General features: G+C 32.3%; 1 protein-coding gene across 2 annotated transcripts in view; it reads left to right on the top strand.

The window, feature by feature from the left end:
* LOC148944241 (uncharacterized) overlaps positions 1–24051 on the top strand; it is a 160507-nt gene extending 136456 nt beyond the window's left edge. The window contains exons 1-2 of one of the 2 annotated variants that reach the window (XM_089100766.1): positions 19779–19836; positions 22826–24051. In XM_089100766.1, coding sequence (XP_088956892.1) covers positions 22843–23925 — 1083 coding nt within the window. In that variant the 5' untranslated portion in view covers positions 19779–19836; positions 22826–22842 and the 3' untranslated portion in view covers positions 23926–24051. Of the gene's footprint in view, positions 1–19778; positions 19837–22825 lie in introns of those variants that run through there. The other variant, XM_089100765.1, reaches the window with a different exon arrangement.
* Positions 24052–24377: the final 326 nt, after the last annotated feature.

Below are 24377 nucleotides of genomic sequence, written 5' to 3'. Positions count from 1 at the left end.
TGTAACTTTGACAAGGTAAAGCACAACAAAACACCACTGAAATATTCCAACTGTTGCATTTCAATGAAAGAAATTCAAATGAACTTTGTAAAATTAAGAGAATGTAACTGTGACAAGGAAACCACGACAAAACACTACTGAAATATTCCAAGCCTTGCATTTCAATGAAAGAAATTCGAAATGAACTTTGAAAAATCAAGAGAATGTAAGTGTGATAAGGTAAACCACAACAAAACACTACTGAAATGTTCCAACTCTTGCATTTCAACGAAACAAATTCAAAATGAAGTTTGAAAAATCAAGAAAATGTAACTGTGACAAGGTAAACCACAACAAAACACTACTGAAATATTCCAACTCTTGCATTTCAACGAAAGAAATTCAAAATTAACTTAGGAAAATTAAGAGAATTTATCTGTTACAAGGTCAACCACATCAAAACACTACTGAAATATTCCAACTCTTGCATTACATCGAAAGAAATCCAAAATGAACTTTGAAAAATTAAGAGAATGTAAGTGTGACAAGGTAAACAACAACAAAACACTACTGAAGTATTCCAACTCTTGCATTTCACCGAAATAAAAACAAAATGAACTTTGAAAAATTACGAGAATGTAAGTGTGACAAGGTAAACCACGACAAAACACTATTGAAATATTCCAACTCTTTCATTTCAACGAAATATATTCAATATGAACTTTGAAAAATTAAGAGAATGTAACTGTGACTAGGTAAACGACAACAAAACACTAATGAAATATTCCAACTCTTTCATTTCATCGAAAGAAATCCAAAATGAACATTGAAAAATAAAGAGAATGTAACTGTGAAAGGGTAAACCACAACAAAACACTACTGAAGTATTCCAACTCTTGCATTTCACCGAAATAAAACCAAAATGAACTTTGAAAAATTAAGAGAACGTAAGTGTGACAAGGTAAACCATGACAAAACACTATTGAAATATTCCAACTCTTTCATTTCATCGAAAGAAATTCAAAATGAACTTTTAAAAATCAAGAGAATGTAAATGTGACAAGGTAGAACACGACAAAACACTACTGAAATATTCCAACTCTTGCATTTCAATGATAGAAATTCAAAATTAACTTTGAAAAATTAGGAGAATGTAACTGTGACAAGGTAAACTGCAACAAAACACTACTGAAATATTCCAACTCTTACATTTCGACGAAAGAAATTTTAGATTAAGTGTTGAAAAACAAGAGAAATGAACTTCGATACGCTAAACCCCAACAAAACACTACTGAACTATTCTAACTCTTTCATTTCAACTAATGAAATTCAAAATGAAGTTTGAAAAATCCAGGTAATTTAACTCTTTCATGGTAAACCATGACAAAACACTACTGAAATATTACAACTTCTGCATTTAAACGAAAGAAATCCAAAATGAACTTTGAAAAATTAAGAGCATTTAACTGTGACATGGTAAATCACGACAAAACGGTACTTAAATAATTCAACTCTTGCATTTCAATCAAAGAAATCCAAAATCGACTTTGGAAAATCTAGAGAATATAAGTGTGACAAGGGAAACCACAACAAACCACTACTGAAATATTTCATCACTTGAAATTCAATGAAAGAAATTCAAAATGAATTTTGAAAAATTAATAGAATATAACGCTGACAAAGTAAACCATAACAAAACACTAGTGAAATTTTCCAACTCTTGCATTTCAACGAAAGAAAATCCAAATGAATTTTGAAAAATCAAGATAATGTAAGTGTGACAAGGTAAACCACAAAAAAACACTACTGAAATATTCCAACTCTAAAATTTCAACGAAACAAATCCAAAATGAGCTTTGAAAAATCAAGAAAATGTAACTGTGACAAGGTAAACCAAAACCAAACACTACTGAAATGTTCCAACTCTTGCATTTCAACGAAAGAAAACCAAAATGATCTTTGAAAAATCAAGAGAATGCAACTGTGACAAGTAAACCATGACAAAACACTACTGAAATATTCGAACTCTTTCATTTCAACGAAAGAAATTCAAAATGAACTTTGAAAAATTAATAGAATGTAACTGTAACAAGGTAAACCATGACAAAACACTACTGAAATATTCCAACTCTGGCATTTCAATGAAAGAAATTCAAAAAGAACTTTGAAAAATCAAGAGAATCTAACTGTGACAAGGTAAACCATGACAAAACACTACTGAAATATTCCAACTCTTGCATTTCAACGAAAAAAAAACTAAAATGAACTTTGAAAAATCAAGAGAACGTAACTGTGACAAGGTAAACCACATCAAAACACTACTGAAATATTCCAACTCTTGCATTTCAACGAAAGAAAACCAAAATGAACTTTTGAAAAATCAAGAAAATGTAACTGACAATGTAGACCATGAAAAAACACTTATTAAATTTTAAAACTCTTTCATTTAAAAGAAAGAAATTCAAATTGTATTTTGAAAAATCAAGTGAATTTAAATTTGAAAATGTAAACAACAACAAAACATTACTCAAATAATCCAACTCTTGCATTTCCATGAAAGAAAATCAAATGAACTTTGAAAAATCAAGAGAATACATCTGTGACATGGTAAACAATGACAAAGCACTACTGAAATATTCCAACTCCTGAATTTCAACGAAAGAAATCCAAAATGAACTTTGAAAAATCAAGAGAATGAAACTTTGACAAGGTAAACCATGACAAAACACTATTGAAATAATCCAACTCTTACATTTCAAATAAAGAAATAAAAAATGAACTTTTAAAAATTAAGAAAATGTAAATTTTACAATTTAAACCACGAAAATAAAATAATTAAATATTACAAATATTTCATTTAAACTAAATAAATTAAAAATGAACTTTTAAAAATCAAGAGAATGTAAGTCTGAAAATGTAAACCACGACGAAACACTACTTAAATATTCTAACTCTTCCATTTCAACTAAAAAAATTCAAAATGAACTTTGAAAAATCAAGAAAATGTAACTTTGACAAGGTAAACCGTGACAAAACAATAATGAAATATTCCAACTCTTGCATTTCATCGAAACAAATCCAAAATGAGCTTTGAAAAATTAAGAGAATGTAAGTGTGACATGGTAAACCACAACAAAACACTACTGAAATATTCCAACTCTTGCATTTCATCGAAAGAAAACCAAAATGAACTTTGAAAAATTACGAGAATGTAAGTGTGACAAGGTAAACCATGACAAAACACTGTTGAAATATTCCAACTCTTTCATTTCATCGAAAGAAATTCAAAATGAACTTTTACAAATTAAGAGAATGTAACTGTGACTAGGTAAACCACGACAAAACACTATTGAAATATTCCAACTCATGCATTTTATCGAAAAAATTCCAAAATTAAATTTGAAAAATTAAGAGAATGTAAGTGTGACATGGTAAACCACATCAAAACACTACTGAAATATTCCAACTCTTGCATTTCAACGAAATAAAACCAAAATGAACTTTGAAAAATTAAGAGAACGTAAGTGTGACAAGGTAAACCATGACAAAACACAATTGAAATAGTCAAACTCTTTCATTTCATCGAAATAAATACAAAATGAACTTTTAAAAATTAAGAGAATTTAACTGTGACAAGTTAAACCACGACGAAACACTACTGAAATATTCCAACTCTTGCATTTCAAGTATAGAAATACAAAATGAATTTTGAAAAAGGAAGAGAATGTAACTGTGACAAGGTAAACCACAACAAAACACTACTGAAATATTCCAACTCTTACATTTCAACGAAAGAAATTCAAAATGAACTTTGAAAAATCAAGAGAATGTAACTGTGACATGGTAAACCATGACAAAACACTAGTGAAATATTCCAACTCTTTCATTACAATGAAATAAATTCAAGATGAACTTTGAAAATAAAGAGAATGTAACTGTGACAAGGTAAACCAGATCAAAACACTACAGAAATAATCCAACTCTTGCATTTCACCAAAGGACATTCAAAATGAACTTTGAAAAATCATGAAAATGTAACTGTGTCAAGGTAAAGAGCAACAAAACACTATTGAAATATTCCAACTCTTGCATTTCAAGGAAAGAAATCCGAAATGACTTTAAAAAACCCATAGAATGTAACTGTGACATGGTAAACCATGACAAAACACTACTCAAATAATCCAACTCTTGCATTTCAATGAAACAAATTCAAAATGAACTTTGAAAAATCAAGAGAATGTAACTGTGAGAAGGTAAACCAAGATAAAACACTACTGAAATATTCCAATATTTACTACTGAATTATTTCAAAGTTAAATCATGACAAACCACTACTGAAATATTCCAACTCTTGCATTTCAATTAAAGAAATTCAAAATGAACTTTGAAAAATTAAGAGAATGTAACTGTGACAAGGTAAAGCACAACAAAACACTAATGAAATAATCCAACTCTTGTATTTCAATGATAGAAATTCAAATGAACTTTTAAAAATCAAGAGAATGTAACTGCGACAAGGTAAACCACATCAAAACACTAATGAAATATTCCAACTCTTGCATTTCATCGAAAGAAATTCAAAATGAACTTTGAAAAATTAAGAGAATGTAAGTGTGACAAGGTAAACCATGACAAAACACTATTGAAATATTCCAACTCTTTCATTTCATCGAAAAAAATTCAAAATCAACTTTGAAAAATTAAGAGAATGTAACTGTGACTAGGTAAACCACGACAAAACACTATTGAAATATTCCAACTCTTGCATTTCATCGAAAGAAATCCAAAATGAACTTTGAAAAATTAAGAGAATGTAAGTGTGACAAGGTAAACCACAACAAAACACTACTGAAATATTCCAACTCTTGCATTTCACCGAAATAAAAACAAAATGAACTTTGAAAAATTAAGAGAATGTAAGTGTGACAAGGTAAACCATGACAAAATACTATTGAAATATTCAAACTCTTTCATTTCATCGAAAGAAATTCAAAATGAACTTTGAAAAATTAAGAGAATGTAACTGTGACAAGGTAAACCACGACAAAACACTACTGAAATATTCCAACTCTTGAATTTCAATGATAGAAATACAAAATTAACTTTGAAAAATCAATAAAATTTATCTGTGACAAGGTAAACCATGACAAAAAACTATTGAAATATTCCAGCTCTTGCATTTCAACGAAAGAAATTAAAAATGAACTTTGAAAAATTAATAGAATGTAACTGTGACAAGGTAAACCATGACCAATCACTACTGAAATATTCCAACTCTGGCATTTCAATGAAAGAAATTCAAAATGAACTTTGAAAAATCAAGAGAATGTAACTGTGACAAGGTAAACCATGACAAAATACTACTGAAATATTCCGACTCTTGCATTTCAATGAAAGAAATTCAAAATTAACTTTGAAAAATCAAGAAAATGTAACTGTGACTAGGTAAACCACGACAGAACACTAATGAAATATTCCGACTCTTGCATTTCAACGAAAGAAAACCAAAATTAAATTTGAAAAATTAAGAGAATGTAAGTGTGACACGGTAAACCGCAACAAAACAATACTGAAAATTCCAACTCTTGCATTTAAATGAACTAAATTCAAATGAACTTTGAAAAAATCAACAGAATGTAAATATGACAAGGTAAACCACAACAAAACATTACTGAAATATTACAACTCTTGCGTTTCAATGAAAAAAATTCGAAATGAAATTTGAAAAAACAATAAAATGTATCTGTGACAAGGTAAACAATGAAAAAAAACTACTGAAATATTCCAGCTCTTGCATTTCAACGAAAGAAATTAAAAATGAACTTTGAAAAATTAATAGAATGTAACTGTGACAAGGTAAACCATGACCAATCACTACTGAAATATTCCAACTCTGGCATTTCAATGAAAGAAATTCAAAAAGAACTTTGAAAAATCAAGAGAATGTAACTGTGACAAGGTAAACCATGACAAAATACTACTGAAATATTCCTACTCTTGCATTTCAATGAAAGAAATTCAAAATTAACTTTGAAAAATTAAGAAAATGTAACTGTGACTATGTAAACCACAACAAAACACTATTGAAATATTCCAACTCTTGCATTTCATCGAAAGAAATCCAAAATGAACTTTGAAAAATTAAGAGAATGTAACTGTTACAAGGTAAACCACGACAAAACAATACTGAAATATTCTAACTCTTGCATTTCAACGAAAGAAAACCAAAATGAACATTGAAAAATCAAGATAACGTAACTGTGAAAAGGTAAACCACATCAAAACACTACTGAAATATTCCAACTCTTGCATTTCAACGAAAGAAAACCAAAATGATCTTTGAAAAATCAAGAGAATGTAATTGTGACAAGGTAAACCACGACAAAACACTACTGAAATATTCCAACTCTTGCATTTCAATATTAGAAATTAAAAATGAACTTTGAAAAATTAAGAGAATGTAACTGCGACAAGCTAAACCGCAACAAAACACTACTGAAATAATCCAACTCTTGCATTTCAACGAAAGAAATTCAAAATAAACTTCGAAAAATAAAGAGAATGTAAGTATCACAAGGTAAACAATGTCAGAACGCTACTGAAATATTCCAACTCTTGCAATTACACGAAAGAAATCCATAATAAACTTTAAAAAATCAAGAAAATGTAATTGTGACAAGGTACACTAGGTCAAAACACTATTGAAATAATCCAACTCTTACATTTCAAAGAAAGAAATTCAAAATGAACTTTGAAAAATTAATAGAATGTAACTGTTACAAGGTAAACCACGACAAAACAATACTTAAATATTCCGACTCTTGCATTTCAACGAAAGAAATTCAAAATGAACTTTGAAAAATTAAGAGAATGTAACTGTGAGAAGGTAAAGCACAACAAAACACTACTGAAATAATCCAAATCTTGCATTTCAATGAAAGAAATTCAAATGAACTTTGAAAAATCAAGAGAATGTAACTGTGACAAGGTAAACCACGACAAAACACTAGTGAAATATTCCAACTCTTGCATTTCAATTAAAGAAATTCGAAATGAACTTTTAAAAATCAAGAGAATGTAAGTGTGACAAGGTAAACCATGACAAAACACTACTGAAATATTCCAACTCTTATATTTCAACGAAATAAGTTCAAAATGAACTTTGAAAAATCATGAAAATGTAACTGTGACAAGCTAAACCACAACAAAACACTACTGAAATATTCCAACTCTTGCATTTCAACGAAAGAAATTCAAAATGAACTTTGAAAAATTAAGATAATATAACTGTGACATGACGTTTCATGACGAAACACTACTGAAATAATACAACTCCTGCATTTCAAAAAAAGAAATACAAAATGAACTTTGAAAAATCATGATAATGTAACTGTGAAAAGTTAAACCATGACAAAACACTACTGAAATATTCCAACTCTTTCATTTCAAATAAAGAAATTCAAAATGAAATTTTAAAAATTAATAGAATGTAACTGTGACAATGTAAACCACGACAAAACACTAATGAAATATTCCAAATCATGCATTTCAACGAAAGAAATTCAAAATAAACTTTGAAAAATTAAAAGAATGTAACTGTGACAAGGTAAAGCACAACAAAACACTACTGAAATAATCCAACTCTTGAATTTAAATTAAATAAATTAAAATGAACTTTGAAAAATCAATAGAATGTAACTGTGACAAGGTAAACCACGACAAAACACTACTGAAATATTCCAACTCTTGCATTTCAAATAAAGAAATTCGAAATGAACATTTAAAAATAAAGAGAATGTAACTGTGACAAGGTAAACCACGACAAACACTAATAAAATATTTCAACTCTTGCATTTCATCGAAAGAAATTCAAAATGAACTTTGAAAAATCATGAAAATGTAACTGTGACAAGGTAAACCGCGACAAAACACTACTGAAATATTCCAACTCTTGCATTTCAACGAAAGAAATTCAAAATTAACTTTGAAAAATCAAGAGAATTTAACTGTTACAAGGTAAACCATGACAAATCACTACTGAAATATTCCAACTCCTGCATTTCAACGAAAGAAATCCAAAATGAACTTTGAAAAATCAAGAGCATGTAACTGTGACATGGTAAACCACGACAAAACGCTACTGAAATAATCCAACTCTTGCATTTCAATGAAACAAATTCAAAATGAAAGAGAATGTAACTGTGACAAGGTAAACCACAACAAACCACTACTGAAATATTCCAACACTTGCATTTCAATGAAAGAAATCCAAAATGAACTTTGAAAAATTAAGAGAATGTAACTGTGACAAAGTAAACCACGACGTAAATCTACTGAAATATTCCTACTCTTGCATTTCAGTGAAAGAAATTCGAAATGAACTTTGAAAAATCAAGAGAGTGTAAGTGTGACAAGGTAAACCACAACAAAACACTACTGAAATATTCCAACTCTTGCATTTCAGCGAAAGAAATTCAAAATGAACTTTAAAAAATCAAGAAAATGTAACTGTGACAAGGTAAACCACAACAAAACGCTACTGAAATATTCCAACTCTTGCATTTCAACGAAAGAAAACCAAAATGATCTTTGAAAAATTAAGAGAATGTAACTGTGACAAGTAAACCATGACAAAACACTACTGAAATATTCCAACTCTTGCATTTCAATGAAAGAAATTCAAAATGAACTTTGAAAAATCAATAGAATGTATCTGTGACAAGGTAAACCATGACAAAACACTACTTAAATATTCAACTCTTGCATTTCAACTAAAGAAATTCAAAATTAACTTAGAAAAATTAATAGAATATAACTGTAACAAGGTAAACCATGACAAAACACTACTGTAATAGTCAAACTCTTGCCTTTAAACAAAAGAAACTCAAAATCAACTTTGAAAAATAAAGAGAATGTAACTGTGACAAGGTAAACCCTGACAACAAAACTGAAAAATTTCAAGTCTTAAATTTCAACAGAAGATTATCAAAATGAACTTTGAGAAGTTAAGAGCATGTAACTGTGACTATTTAAACCACAACAAAACACTATTGAAATATTCCAACTCTTGCATTTCATCGAAAGAAATCCAAAATGAACTTTGAAAAATTAAGAGAACGTAACTGTGACAAGGTAAACCACAACAAAACACTACTGAAATATTCCAACTCTTGCATTTCAACGAAATAAAACCAAAACGAACTTTGAAAAATCAAGATAATGTAACTGTGACAAGTTAAACCACGACGAAACACTACTGAAATATTCCAACTCTTGCATTTCAATGATAGAAATTAAAAATGAACTTTGAAAAATTAAGAGAATGTAACTGTGATAAGGTAAACCGCAACAAAACACTACTGAAATATTCTAACTCTTGCATTTCAAAGAGTGATATTCAAAATGAAATTTGAAAAATAAAGAGAATGTAACTGTGACATGGTAAACAAGTATAGAACACTACTGAAATATTCCAACTCTTGCTTTTCAATGAAAGAAATACAAATTGAACTTTGAAAAATAAAGAGAATGTATCTTTGACAATGTAAACCATGACAAAACACTACTGAAATAATCGAACTCTTACATTTCAAAGAAAGAAATTCAAATGAACTTTGAAAAATTAATAGAATGTAACTTTGACAAGGTAAACCACGACAAAACAATACTGAAATATTCCAACTCTTGCATTTCAACGAAAGAAATACAAAATGAACTTTGAAAAATTAAGAAAATGTAATTTTGAGAAGGTAAAGCACAACAAAACACTACTGAAATAATCCAACTCTTGCATTTCAATGAAAGAAATTCAAATGAACTTTGACAAATCAAGAGAATATAACTGTGACAAGGTAAACCACGACAAAACACTACTGAAATAATACCACTATTGAATTTCAACAAGAAATATCAGATGTGATAATTGATAAATTTTGAAAGTGTAAGCTTGATAATGCACAGCATGTCCAAATACTACTTAAATAATTCAATTATTACATTTCGACGCAAGAAATTCAAGATGAACTTTGAAAAAACAAGAAAATGTAACTGTGACAAGGTAAACCCCAACAAAACACTACTAAAATATTCCAACTCTTTCATTTCAACGAAAGAAATTCAAAATGAACTTTGAAAAATTAAGAGAATGTAACTGTGACAAGGTAAACCATGACAAAACACTACTGAAATATTCCAACTCCTGCATTTCAACGAAAGAAATTCAAAATGAACCTTGAAAAATTAAGAGAATGTAACTGTGACATGGTAAACCAAGACAAAACGCTACTGAAATAATCCAACTCTTGCATTTTAATGAAACAAATTGAAAATGAACTTTGAAAAATCGAGAGAATGAAACTGTTACAAGGTAAACCACAATAAACCACTACTTAAATATTCCAACCCTTGTATTTCAGTTAAAGATATTCAAAATGAACTTTCAAAAATTACGAAAATGTCACTGTGACAAGGTAAACCAGGACGTAACACTACTGGAATATTCCAGTTCTTGCGTTTCAATAAAAGAAATTCGAAATGAACTTTGAAAAATTAATAGAATGTAAGTGTGACAAGGTAAACCACGACAAACCACTACTGAAATATTCCAACCGTCCTAGTCGATTACGTCATTCTATGCCCATATATGGATCCCCATCATAACCTCCTGATAGGGTTCTACCGATTATGTAATCAATTTCTCAGAAATCCAACTTTCCTAGTCGATTACGTCATTCTATGCCCATATATGGAGTCCCGTCATGACCTTCTGATAGGGTTCTACCGATCATGTAATCAATTTCTCAGAAATCCATTTGTCCTAGTCGATTACGTCATTCTATGTCCATATATGGACTCCCGTCACGACCTCCTGATAAGGTTTTACCGATTATGTAATCAATTTCTCAGAAACCCATTTGTTCTACTCGATTACGTCATTCTATACCCATAGATGGAGTCCCATCACGAGTTCCTGATAGGGTTCTAGCGAATATTTACTCAATTTCTTGGGAATTCTCTCCTTTCGATTACGCAATCAATTTCTCGGAAATCCTCTCCCCTCGAGGGATTCTATGCCCATATATGGAGTCCCATCATGTACTCATGAGGTTAGGTTAGCTTACGAAATAAATTTCTCGGAAATCCATTTTCCCTCTCGAGTCCTAGATCAATATATCTCTTCCCCACCTTCCCCCTAGAAACAACAAATTAATTGCCCTTTCTTGAATCAATAATTCCCCTTAGAAACAACAAATTATTTCCTCTTTCGTGAATCAATAATTCCCCTTAGAAACAACAAATTAATTCCCCTTTCGTAGATCAATAATTCCCCTTAGAAACAACAAATTAATTCCCCTTTCATGACAAATCAATCAACCTTGACATCATCCGTCAGACAATAATAAACTTACCCGGAAACAATTCTCCTGGACGAGCACCAAAGACATTAATAAACTTTGCCCGGAAACAATTCTCCTGGACGAACTCCAAAGACATTAATAAACTTCGCCCCGGAAACAATTCTCCTGGACGAACACCAATTTCTCGGAAACGTGTTCTCCCTAGGGAGGCTATGCCCATATATGGTGAAGGAGATGTAACCAGCCCTCTGATTGGTTTAGAAGGAGACACGTGATCCTGTTTCCTATTCCTGGATCATAACATTCCCCCCTAGCGTGCACCTGGACGAACAATAACAACAAGAACAAATAAATCGACCTTGAAACATCCATCAAAGTGAGAAAAATCCTGTTTTTTCATTCTCAGTGAGAAAAACCATACAACATCCTTAAATTTCTGTACTCGCAGGATATATTAGGTAATCAATTGACAAAAACCCTAAAACTTACATAAATTTCTGTTTGAATCCGAGAAAACCAATAAGTAAATTGACCAGCACTCATAACCACCTAAGAGACATCCATAAAAGTGAGAAAAACCATTTTTTTTCAAAGTGAGAAAAATCCTGTTTTTTCATTCTCAGTGACAAAAACCATCTCCCTAGGGACTCTATGCCCATATATGGACTCCCGTTCGGACCTCATGATAGGGTTCTACTGTTATGAAACTGGTAAATCCTGAACCAAGAATCCGATTGCAAAAATAACCACATTTTTGGAATCGAGAGACTCGAATTAGTCAGAAAAGAGATCTTAAACTCGGTCATCGCTCATTCTCAAAATTCCCTTTTCTTCACGCAGAAAAACGCAAAGTAGCGCGGAACCGCGGAGACAAATTTGTATTTGTAACTTAGTCAATTTGTCACATTTTCCGTAGCATGTTCACCGGTTTCTATGCGATTACGATGAAAAATACAAAGTCAGAAAGCGGAAATTACTCAGAAGTGCAAGGAGCATACTGATGAAAATGATGATAACTCAGTAACGAGGATTCAGACGAAAAAAGTAAGCACGGTTTTGGAATCAAGAGATACAAATTAGTCAGAAACGATCTTCAGATCGGAAAAATTCCCCACTCTGAAAGTCAGCTATTTTTTCCCACGCGGAAAAACGCAAAATGGTACGATAATCGCGTCCGAAAATGCGTTTCTGCCCCCACTCAGATTCACCATATTTTTTTGCACATTTCCGCCAAATTTTACGCTTTTACCACAAAATGCACAAACCTGACACTTATGTACCTAACTAATAAGGCCTACTGCGTATTTGGTGCTTTACTAAAAGGAATCATATTACAGATGTTTTCTTTTGTTCTTACTACAACAATAAAAATAAAATGAAAATTGCAGTGAAACCAGACTAGGACCTACCTATAGGCCCACTAAGCCCTGCGGCTTTCACTATTTCCCAAGTTTTCAGGATTTCCCCGAAAATCTTGCAAAAACGCTTGAGCCTAGAGGCGTCAAAGCTTTAAATCCGGCCTGGGCGAAACAATTTTTGAGTTGGTAAGCTTTCAGCAATTAATATCATTATATATCCAATATTCAGTCTAATTTATAAGTTCTTACTAAAACTATTAATTAATTTTGGAATAAAAAAAAAATATTTTGAAATAGGGAATTTAAAAAAACAAACTTGAAGCTTTGGCAAAAAACGAACAGGAAGTTCAGAAAAAATAGAAACATACAATAACTCAAACTCAAAACGACCAGAAATCACTACTAAATAACAAATGAAACCCAAAACGAACAGAAATTAAATAAACAATCATAGAAAAAAATACAACAGGTACTAATATAAATGAGTAAATAAATCTCAAAAAGACTAGAGCTTAAGTTGGATACGCAAATCAATCTTAAAACGAGCAAAAATATATTTTGCTATTGAAGCATAAATGAAACCCAAAACGAACAGAAATTAAATAAACAATCATAGCTAATAAACAAACAATAGTTACTAATATAAAAGAGTAGACGAAGCTTAAAACGAGTAAAAATTCAATTTAACAGGCAAATCCAGCTTGGAATTAACAAAAAACTCCATAAAGAATTGTTTGGGTTTTGTTTCCTTCTTTCGCTGTAAAAGTCTAAAACCTACTGCGTCATTGTCCGTCACGTGACAACCCAAAATCAATCCTATCTTTCATGCCTCAATTCTATGACTAACTACCTTAGTTCTGCCCTAGGAATGACCTATGGATGGCTGATAGATGACTTATCTATCAACGAATGAAATGACATCATTTGTATACAATCCTAAAAAGGGCTTATCCCAGATTTGCCTCTCAATTACTCGGACTATCTGTCTTGGCTTTTTCTACAATTAAATAAAAAAACAATTTTATTTTAACTGAAAGTAAGGATCAACGTTAAAACTTAAAACGAACAGAAATTATTCCGTATATGAAAGGCCCTCCTCAACGCCTCGCTCTTTACGCTAATGTTTTTCATTGTTTAAAAAAATAGAGTTGTGAGAAAGTCAAACTTTAGTGTAAAGAGCGAGGTGTTGAGGAGGGCACAGCCCCTTTCATATACGGAATAATTTCTGTTCGTTTTAAGTTTTAACGTCGTTCCTTACTTTCAGTTAAAAAAAACTTGTTTTTTTAAATTTAATTTTTGAACGTTTTTGAATTAATGCAGGTTTTGATTTTGGCTCACCGCACATGAATAATTAACACAAAATTTGCACATTAATTTTACTTTTTTTTTTGGTTAAATGGCTTTCTCGAAACTTGTTTAATTTTATTTACGAACGGTTTTATTAGTAATAAATATAGCCTACGTAGCTTACGAACTAACTTACATAACGAACTTCTATATTCATTGATTTTTAATACGTATATTAGGGGGTTCGCCCCCTAGTTAATACCTTGCTGTTTAAGCTAAAGTTCGAATTTTTTTCCAATTCTCTAAAAATGACCCCTTAATCACAAAGGCCGTTAATTAGAATAAATAGCTCTCATGAAAGTACTAAAAAATCTTTGGCTTAATGAGCAAGGTACTGACTAGGGGGTGAACCCAATCAAATAAGTAATATTTTCTGTTCGTTTTAAGTTTTGATGTTGCTCCTTACATTTAGTTGAAAAAATTATCTTTTGTTATTTAATTTCTGATCTTTTTTTTTAATAATGCTGGGAATTCGGCGCCCCCTTCATAGCAATGTCCCTTCCTCCATGAAAAAATCCTCCCATATGACCCCCGACCCCCCCCCCCCGCCACCTACCAGAAAAAATCCCCCCTGAAAACGTCTGTATACTTCCCAATAACCAATACTATATGTTAACATTGGGTAAAGTTCATAACTGTCAGCCCTCCTCCCGGGGAATTCGGGGGATTAAGTCATCCTAAAAGACATAGTTATCATATTTTCAACCATGCTGAACAAAATGGCTATCTCAAAATTTTGATCGGGTGACTTTGGGAAAAAAATGAGCGTGGGAGGGTCACTTAAAAAGAGCACTAGAACTTTTAATTTCCTTTACAATGAGCCCTCCCACGATGTTCTAGGACCACTGGGTCGATACGATCACCCCAGGGAAAAAATAAAAATAAAAACGCATCCGTGATCTTTCTTCTGGCAAAAAATGCTAAGTTCCACATTTTTGTAAATAGGTGCTTGAAACCTCTACAGTAGGGTTTTCTGATACGCTGAATATGATGGTTTGATTTTCATTAAGGTTCTATAACTTTTAGGGGGTCTTTCCCCCTTATTTCTAAAATGAGCCAAATTTTCTCCGGCGCGTAACTTTTTATGGGTAAGACTAAACTTGATGAAACTTATATATTTAAAATCAGAATTAAAATTTGATTCTTTTGATGTATCTATTTGTATCTAAATTTCGTTTTTTAGAGTTTCGGTTACCATTGAGCCGGGTCGCTCCTTACCTACAGCTCGTTACCACGAACTGTTCGATTAGCCAGGTCTTGATGCCCGCAAGTTATTTGATTTTAATTCAAGACAGACAGTCCAAGTACTTACTTATTAATTACTAGACAGATATTCCGAGTAATTGAGAGGCAAATCTGGCATAAGACCTTTTTAGGATTCCACATCCACTTCAAAGCTTAAGTTATACGAAAAAGATTTTTTTTTTTCATTATTTCGTCAGAATTGGAAAGCAGAGAACCTTTTGAATTGATTATTTGACTGCAGCTTTCGTCAATCCAAATTCGTTATAGTTTTGTTTTTTAAGCTGGTTTATTTTTAAGATCCCCTTCCCTCTCATCCATATTCAAACTGGCTTGAGCCCTTGGTTTCTACTCGTGAATCCTAGCATCCAATGTCGATGTAATTTTGGCTTCTTTGTGGTTAGGCAATGTTAATCTTTGAGCTTGTACCCAAAGATTAACATTCTTTGGAATAGTTAAATATCAACAGTGCACTGTAGTTAGAAATATTATTTAAAATAAAATCTATTTACTTTGTTATTAAAAATTTTACTTCGAATTTTCAAAAGTATAACGGTGAAGTGTAAAAAAAAAAGTGTTTTAATCTTTTGACAAAAATTTAGAATTCAGTTTCAAGCAGTATGAACACTTCCATCTGTACTTGGTAGAAAATCAGCGAACTAAAATGGCCATACCTAGAAAAAAGAAAGTAATATATTTTTTTCGCGAGAAAAAAAGGAAACCTTGGGAACAACCAACAAGTGAAGCATCTTCATAACTAAATGAAAATTAAACATCTTATTGTACCTGTATTTTCAAAAGCGAGAATGGTGAAAAAAAATGGGAAAACCAATAGAAAAACACTAAGGGAAAGAAGAAAACCAGATACTATGGGGAAGTCCCATAAGCTTTCAGCATCTGTTGATCCAAATGACTACGAGAGGAAATTCCACAATCCAGATTCCTAAGTTTAGGGGTAAGGTACAGATCCAACTTTGGAATATATAACATATAGGCATAAATGAATCTAAATATCCAGGGTGACTACGCCAATAAACAGCGACAAAATTTCAAAACTATTCAAAATTGATTTAAGAATAAAGTTCCGGAGTAATACTACTACTTTTGCACTAATTCTTGCGTGTTGTAGAGACTGCTTTTGCAGCAGGTTTATGTTTTTCATTATCTGCGTTCTGTAGGTAAAAAATGGTAAGGGATGTAAACTTGAAATCTTTCTTGAGTATGGGAATGGTGAAATTTGGCGGAAAAAATTCACCAGAAAATAATTGTTTTTTTCCCTTATATTGTGCATGGTGTCAGAACAGGGCTAGACCTCCGATACCTAGACCCTTTGGGGTGTTGTAATAGCTCTGATCCAGGTCAGAGTTGCTATTTATACATTAGGGGTATGGGGTAAAGTATTTGGATAGCATGAAGTTAGAAACCAATTCTTACTTCATAATATGCAAAATAATTGCACCTAACATATTTTGCATGGTGACCCGCTATACTTTTCCCCCACCCCCTAATGAGGAAAAATATAGCCCAAAAGTATTATATTTTCATCATATTTTGTGATATTTCATTAAGATTAATCAGAGAAACAGGTTCTACTTAGATGAAGAACTTAACATAGGTGCTATCAAACAGTTCGTGGTAACGAACTGTAAGTAAGGAGCGACCCGGCTCAATGGTAACCGAAACTCTAAAAAACGGAATTTTGGTACCAACAGGTACATCAAAAGAATCAGATTTTAATTCTGATTTCAAAAATATAAGTTTAATCAAGTTTAATTTGACCCATCAAAAGTTAGGCGCCTGAGAAAATTTCGCTGATTTTCGAAAACAGGGGGAAAAACTCTCTAAAAAATATATAACCTTAATGAGGTTCACATCATCATATTCATTGTATCAGATAACTCTCCTGCAGAAATTTCAAGATCCTATCTACAAAACTATGGAATTTTGTATTTTTTGTCAGAAGAAAGATCACGGGTGCGTGTTTATTTGTTTTTTGTTTTTTTTTCCCAGGGGTAATTGTATTGACCCAGTGGTCCTAAAATAACGTAAGAGGGCTCATTGGAACGGAAATTAAAAGTTCTAGTTCCCTTTTTAAGTGACCAAAAAAAATGGAGGGCAACTAGGCCCCCTCCCACGCACATTTTTTTCTCAAAGTCACCCAATTAAAATTTTGAGATAGCCATTGTGTTTATCATAGTCGAAAATCTAATAAATATGTCTTTTACGATGACTTAATTCCCCACAGTTCCCAGGGGAAGGGCTGCAAGTTATGAACTTTGCCCATTGCTTACATATTGTATTGGTTATTGGGAAGTATACAGACATTTTCAGGAAGAATTTTTTTCTGGTGGGGGGCGGGGGGCTGGAGGAGGGGTTACTCGGGAGAATCTTTCCGTGGAGGATTTTTCTTTGGGGTAAGGGACAGGTCTATGAAGGGGGCGCCGGATTTCCAACCATTATTTAAAAAACGATCAGAAATTAAATAAAAAAAAAAAACAAGTACTTTCAACTGAAAGTAAGAAGCAACATTAGAACTTAAAATGAACAGAAATTATTACGTATATGAGGGGGTTCTCCCCCAAGTTTATACTTCGCTCTTTACGCTACAGTTTTTTTTAGTGCTTTCAAAAGAGCTATCTATTCAAATTAAACGGCCTTTGTGATTCAGGGGTTTGTGAATTAAAAATTTTTTAACTTTTAACGTAAAGCGCGTGGTATTGACTAAGGGGAGAACCCCATCATATACTTAATAACATATACGTAATAAAAAAAAACAATAAAAAAAAAACAAGCGATACGGCTCAATAGTAAGCGAAACTTTTAAAAACGGAACTTTGATGTCAATAAATGTATCAAAAGAATGGGCTCATAATGCTGATTCTAAATATATGAATTTTATTAAGTTTAGTATTACTCATCAAAGGCTACGAGCCTCAGAAAACTCACCTGATTTTTTAAAGAGGGGGGAAACATCCTCTAAAAGTGAAAATTTTTTAATGAAAATCACACCGTCAGATTTAGCGTATCAGAAAACCCTATAACATTGGTTTCAAGCTCATATCTGCAAAAAACTGCAACTTTTTATTTTTAGCCAGAAGAAAAATAAACGAATATAGAAGTTCGTTATGTAAGTTAATTTGTAAATTACATCAGCGACAAATTTAGAGACAGTCATTTAGCAAAAGAAACGTAAAATTTTTATGCAAATTCTGTTTACTTATTCAATGACGGCGAGCCAAAATAAAAGCTGCATTAACTAAAAAACAATCAGAAATTAAATAAAAAAAACAAGTTTTTTAAACTGAAAGTAAGGAGCGACATTAAAACTTAAAACGAACAGAAATTATTCTGTATATGAAAGGGGTGTCCCCTCCTCAACGCCTCGCTCTTTACGCTAAAGTTTGACTCTGTCTCACAACTTTATTTTTTAAAACAATAAAAAACTTTAGCGTAAAGAGCGAGGCATTGAGGAGGGGACCGCCCCTTTCATATACGGAATAATTTCGGTTCGGGTTAAGTTTTAATGTCGCTCCTTACTTTCAGTTTAAAAAACTTGTTTTTTTTATTTAATAACATATAAGTAACCTGGTCACATTCACAAGTAGTTGCAGTCAAATTGTTGAGCATGTGCTAAAGTTTCACATTTAGAACCTTACTCTTTTGGGTCACATCAAGGTTAGAATATTTCTCCCTTTCCCAAAGGCAAATCTTGGGTGTAAACAATAAAAATTGCATGTATGTGTAAGCTTTTTAACCCGTTTTTGTGATTTCGTATTTTAAAATCATGTGACAGCTGGAAACCCTGCTTTTTAAATTTTCTTGAGTAGACTTAAGGACCGCCCCTTTTTTCAGTAATATCTCTTCTGCATAGCTAATTTTTGGTAACAATACGGTCCACCGGGGTTTTTGCACCAACAACGGAACTGTTTGAAACCAGAAGAAAACTGTTTGTCTTTAAAAGGAACATTCTCCCTAAAATACCAGTTGTCTTCAACCAAAAGCGAGACAACATTAACAAGTGAATTTCATCAATTCTACATGGGTTTGAGACAAGGCCGTATTCAGAGGAGGGGTTTGAACCCCCCACTAAAAAAAGTTTTTGTCCAGTCGTAAAATCAAAATGCATAAAAACAAATTTTTGATGTTTTTGTAACCCCCCTCCCTAACACAAATCCTGGATATGGCCCAGGTTTGAGGTTAAAATAAAACCATAATTGGTAAAACTAGTCACATTAGCTGAGAACTAGAACGATGCTCATTAGCTTAGTTTTGTAACTTAACCCACGATTTAACATATTCTAAATGAATTTGAGGTCACAACGAATTTAAATAATATTTAACATATTTTGGTATATTTAAATAGACAGGAACTGACTACCAAATAGTGACTAAATTAGTAACCAAGTTTCGTAGCTTGACCTAGTTTTGGGTGAAATTGAACATGATAAATAAGATCTTTCCTGTTTGTTTTTTTCATTAGAATCAGAGCTGAAACGCAGTGAACAATTTTGTTAAGATCGTTTGGAATTGGAATCCTTGATTAGATTATTTGGGTAAGACTTTGGACTGCAGTTTTATTTAGCCCGAAAAAGAAAAACTATCTATGAAAGACTTCCCTATTTTAACTAAACTAAGTATTGAACCTCATAATCGCCACTACTCCTAACTTGAGCAATCTTTACGAATTTTTAGCCCTTCACAAGGAGGCCTTATAGTAATAAAAGAAAAGAATTATGTTCTATCTATAAGCTTTTTATAAATGTGCTTTGATAAAAAGCATCATAAAGGTCTATAAGGCACCGGAAAATGACAATTACCGCTCACATTTCTCTTGTGCATAGAATGGAAAGTTAGAAAAGAGCACCATCATAACCCTTATAATCAAAATTTCTAAACCTGAACATTATAATCTGGTTTATAATCAACTTGCATATTCCCCCTTCCAGTCTCCTTAATACGTTTTTTTTAAATTGCCTGTTGACTAATTGAATTAGGGTAATTGTTGTAGATCTGCAAGATCTAGGCTATGATAGTGGCTTCAATGCATGAAAATTGAGGGGGGAAACGTGAAAAATATATTTTTCAGTGCATCAGAAGTGGAATTTTGTTCATTGAAAACACCCGAATTAGATAGTTTTCAACCTCTAAGGGGGCTGCAATGGAACCTAGGGGACATAAGTCCCTTGGCCCCATCTCCAGTTGACATCACTGGAATTAATAGATGACTGTAATTTCATAAAAAGATATTCAAAATTTCTTGATCATATCAACGTGCTTTTTGTACATTTACATTTGAAAAGAGCATACCAAACACAGGCTGATCAGTGATAGAACTTTGAGCTCTATAATATTATACTTTTATAAATTTTCTAGCGTGCAATAAACGACTGATTGGGAGAAAAAAAAACACCATAAAACAAACACTCAACAAAGTATTTGTGACTTTCATCTTAATGCAACACAACTTTAATGTATTTTTCGTTTTCCAAATTCAATATTAATATAGTACTTCTGATATCGACGCCACTATAGTATTGTGTTCCGACTTAAATATTTTTGTGAATTGTGTGGTTGAAGTATGTCGGTATTGGCTGAAACGCATAACTAGAAAGGCATTTATTGTTTTCCTTTTTTTCTTGATTATTTTATTTCCTGAAAGACCCCATTTAACAAAATTATAGCCTGTTACGTGTAGAGCCGAATGGATTAATGGGCTGGATTTAGGATCCTTTGTCCGAGAGGGCGATGGTTTGAATCCCAGGTTTGGGACGGGGGTCAGTGGTATGACTATGTAAGCTCAGCCAGAGTTCTAAATGTGTACCTGGAGAAATCTAGTGAAGGTAAACTAGAAGGGCGTACGAAGGCACAGGATGGCTGGCTCTCATCCCCCCCCCCCCATTGCACTTGCTGGCTGAAGGCCTTGAGACGGAGATCAGCACCATCGGTTCGGACCTTAAGGGTCTAGTGAAGCATCGTTTACCTTTTTTTCCCTGTTATGTGTAGAAGAAAAGATTTGTAGAGCTCTTTAAAAACGTTAATACTTTTAGGCTATGAACTTTTTTATTGCAGTTTCACATTGTGTTCAAAGATGCAATATTTATTTTGTTTTTTTTTTCATATTGGATTTGTTAATAGTTTTATAATCAAGACAATAGTTATAAGCTTCTTGGAGGAGCAAATAATAATTCAAATTTCAGAGTTCAAGCACTATTTAGTGGTACAAAAAAGATCCTTATTGTCGTGAAAAAATAAAACCCACCTGTCACAACTTATATGGGAAAGGTATATAAAGTGAGTTTTAGTGTACAAGATAAGATTGATTGCATGGAATTGAAATTGTATGTGGACTGTCACCAATAAAAAAATTTTGTTGCCAGGAATCTAAGGAGATTTTGTTGAACCATATTGTTCATATTAGGATTTACATGAGAATATAAATTAATAATAGTAAAATGATTAAATAAACACATTAAATAAATATGTTAATCAGAGAACAACGTAGATAATTTCGGAGACCACACTGCCTTTCCATGACGATAAAATAAAAGTTCAAAATAGGGATAAAATCCTTTTTAATAGACAATGTATAATACATTTCACAAAAAATACCAGATATTTCGGTCACATATGCAATGACCGTCATCAGTAGTAAAACAGTAGTAAATATTTTACTACTGATGACGGTCACTGCGTATGTGGCCGAAATATCTGGTATTTTTTGTGAAATTTATTATACACTGTCTATTAAAAAGGATTTTATCCCTATTTTGAACTTTTATTTTAATCAGAGAAGTAATGTAACCATATTTTGTTATATATAATTAGTCTGTTGGCAAAGAAGCCCCGGGCTCTGACAGGTCTAGATCTTTCCCTGTTTGTTGTAATGCACTTATCTTAAAACCTGGTTTTGACTTGGTGTTTTACGGATAGACTGCATGTAAATCAAATACAAAATACGAGCTTTATGTAATTGAGCAGAAAATGGGGTGTCTAATTGGCTTATTTATTTAGGGCTTTGTTACTAAAAGACCAAGCTAAAAGGGGCATAGTTAGCCAAAGATTCTAAGCCAACAATTAAATCGATATATACTTGTTACTGACACAAATTGGTTTAAGAGAACTTTGACGTAAGTGCCCTGTCTAAAGAGAAAAGGTAGTACATGTGACGTCTTGCAATGTGGCACTAGTGGCAACACCACATCTAGCATGGGGCAACACTTGGCATTTTTCAATCTCTGTAATCATTTTCTGTCAGGAACGGGGATCAGATACGTATTACTGCCTTTACTGTACCAATTACACTAATTAAATTTAATATTCGTATTTTTACACTGATAAAATACCAAATTTCGTTAAATACTAGATGGCGTTGATAGTTTCTTTTTGTCAATACTATCGCCAGTTTCCGCTCTAATTAGTCTGTCATACTCTTTGGCCTTGTCTAGAAGGCTCAATAATGTTTTGCTGAAATGCCTTTGAAAATGCTGTTTTTGTTTCATGATCATGTGTTCATCTTAACTAAACTTTTTTTTCTGTTTTTAGACTCCCTGTCTTCTACAATGAAGAATTGGTCTACGTCTGAACTTTGTCAAGAGTCATTAAAAATGAATCAATTTTCTTCACCTTTAATAAACTTTTTAAGAAGACTAAGCATCAACGATAACACCCTAGTGACTATTCAATGTAATGGTGGAGATGTTACGGCTAAGAAGAGTTTATTAACAACAATAAGTAAAGTCTTTAAGAGCATGTTTGAAAACGACTTTCTTGAGAACACAAATACAGTTATAGCAGATGATGTCCATTTTGAGACCATGCAGTTTATTATCACGTGTTATACATGTGAAACATGTGTTTTACTTTTCCAAAAAGTGGACAATGAGGCTTTCGAATATATTGCTGAGAAATATAATTTTATAGATGTTCGGGAAGCAGCTGCTGAGAAGACAATTCATATTTACAGAGAAACAGGAAATATAGAAGCCCTTGGGAAAGTTTTTTCCATTTACAATAATCAAAAGGCCAGGACGACTGCTTTAAAAGAAGTTGTTCAAATCGTTACTATGGGGCAAAACGCACCATGTTTTGTTGATTTTTTTACGGCTGAAGAATTTAAAGAGTTTTCCAAAATTTGCTGTGAGGTATTGAAACACTCAAAAGTTGGGCAGTGGGAAGGTTTCTTAAATGCATTTTATAGCTGGACGTCCAAAAGACCTGAAGAAAGAGCCATGACTTCATTAGAAGTTTTGGGAATGATGAACTTGGAAGAATTCCCATTTACTGAAGTTCTCACACTGCTCGAAAACTTAAAACTTCACGATACATTCCAGATCGTTAGGTCACTCCCAGAAAAATTGTTGCGTTACATCCTAAAAGTTGAAGTTGCAAATGTACTGGATATCCGGCAGTCAAATCCGCTGTCAAAACCTTCGTCAATCAAGGTCAGTTGCAGCAAATGCAGACATACTGACAAATATCCTTACCATTATTCATCAAAATGCATGGGAAAGCACTTAAAATGCCAGAGAACTAAATGCCCACATGATGGACGGCTTATAAACGGTTCTCGTCGTACAGACTGTTATTTAAGGCTACTGTATCCGCAAGAAGAAGCTCGTGTTTTTGGGTCTTTGACTCACTAAACAACGATGGTTTTCCAACATACTAGAACTTCTTGCCAACATTTCGCAAAAATTAAAATCTTGTTTCTAAGACAAGTCAATTCTTGGTGTACTGCCAATGCAAGTGAAATTGCAAAAGTGATGATGTCTATAGTATTATAAATAAAATCAATTTTCAACAATAAAAAAAAGTGGTAAACCAATTTATTTTTGTTCCCAATCTAAGGGAACTTCTTTGTTTAAGGAATTTGTAACAATATTCATAACGATATTGTTATAATTATGATTTTTCCCTCTCATTTGGCTTTTGTAGAAATACGGACAAATTCCCTTGATAAATCTACATTTCATTAAATACTTTTAGGCGTATGCGTCATCAGTAAAAGCAAAAAGGGACCACACAAAGTAACTTAAACTTAGTTTTAAACTTTGTTTGCGAAAAGAAAAAGTCTATACAATTAAAAACTTACTAA

Source organism: Artemia sp. Qi Xiang Cuo, chromosome 14 (genome assembly GCF_049724085.1).
Source record: "Artemia sp. Qi Xiang Cuo chromosome 14, ASM4972408v1, whole genome shotgun sequence".
Lineage (NCBI taxonomy): Eukaryota > Metazoa > Arthropoda > Branchiopoda > Anostraca > Artemiidae > Artemia > Artemia sp. Qi Xiang Cuo.
The sequence above is the reverse complement of the archived record's forward strand: the minus strand, read 5'-3'. Positions and strand labels throughout refer to the sequence as shown.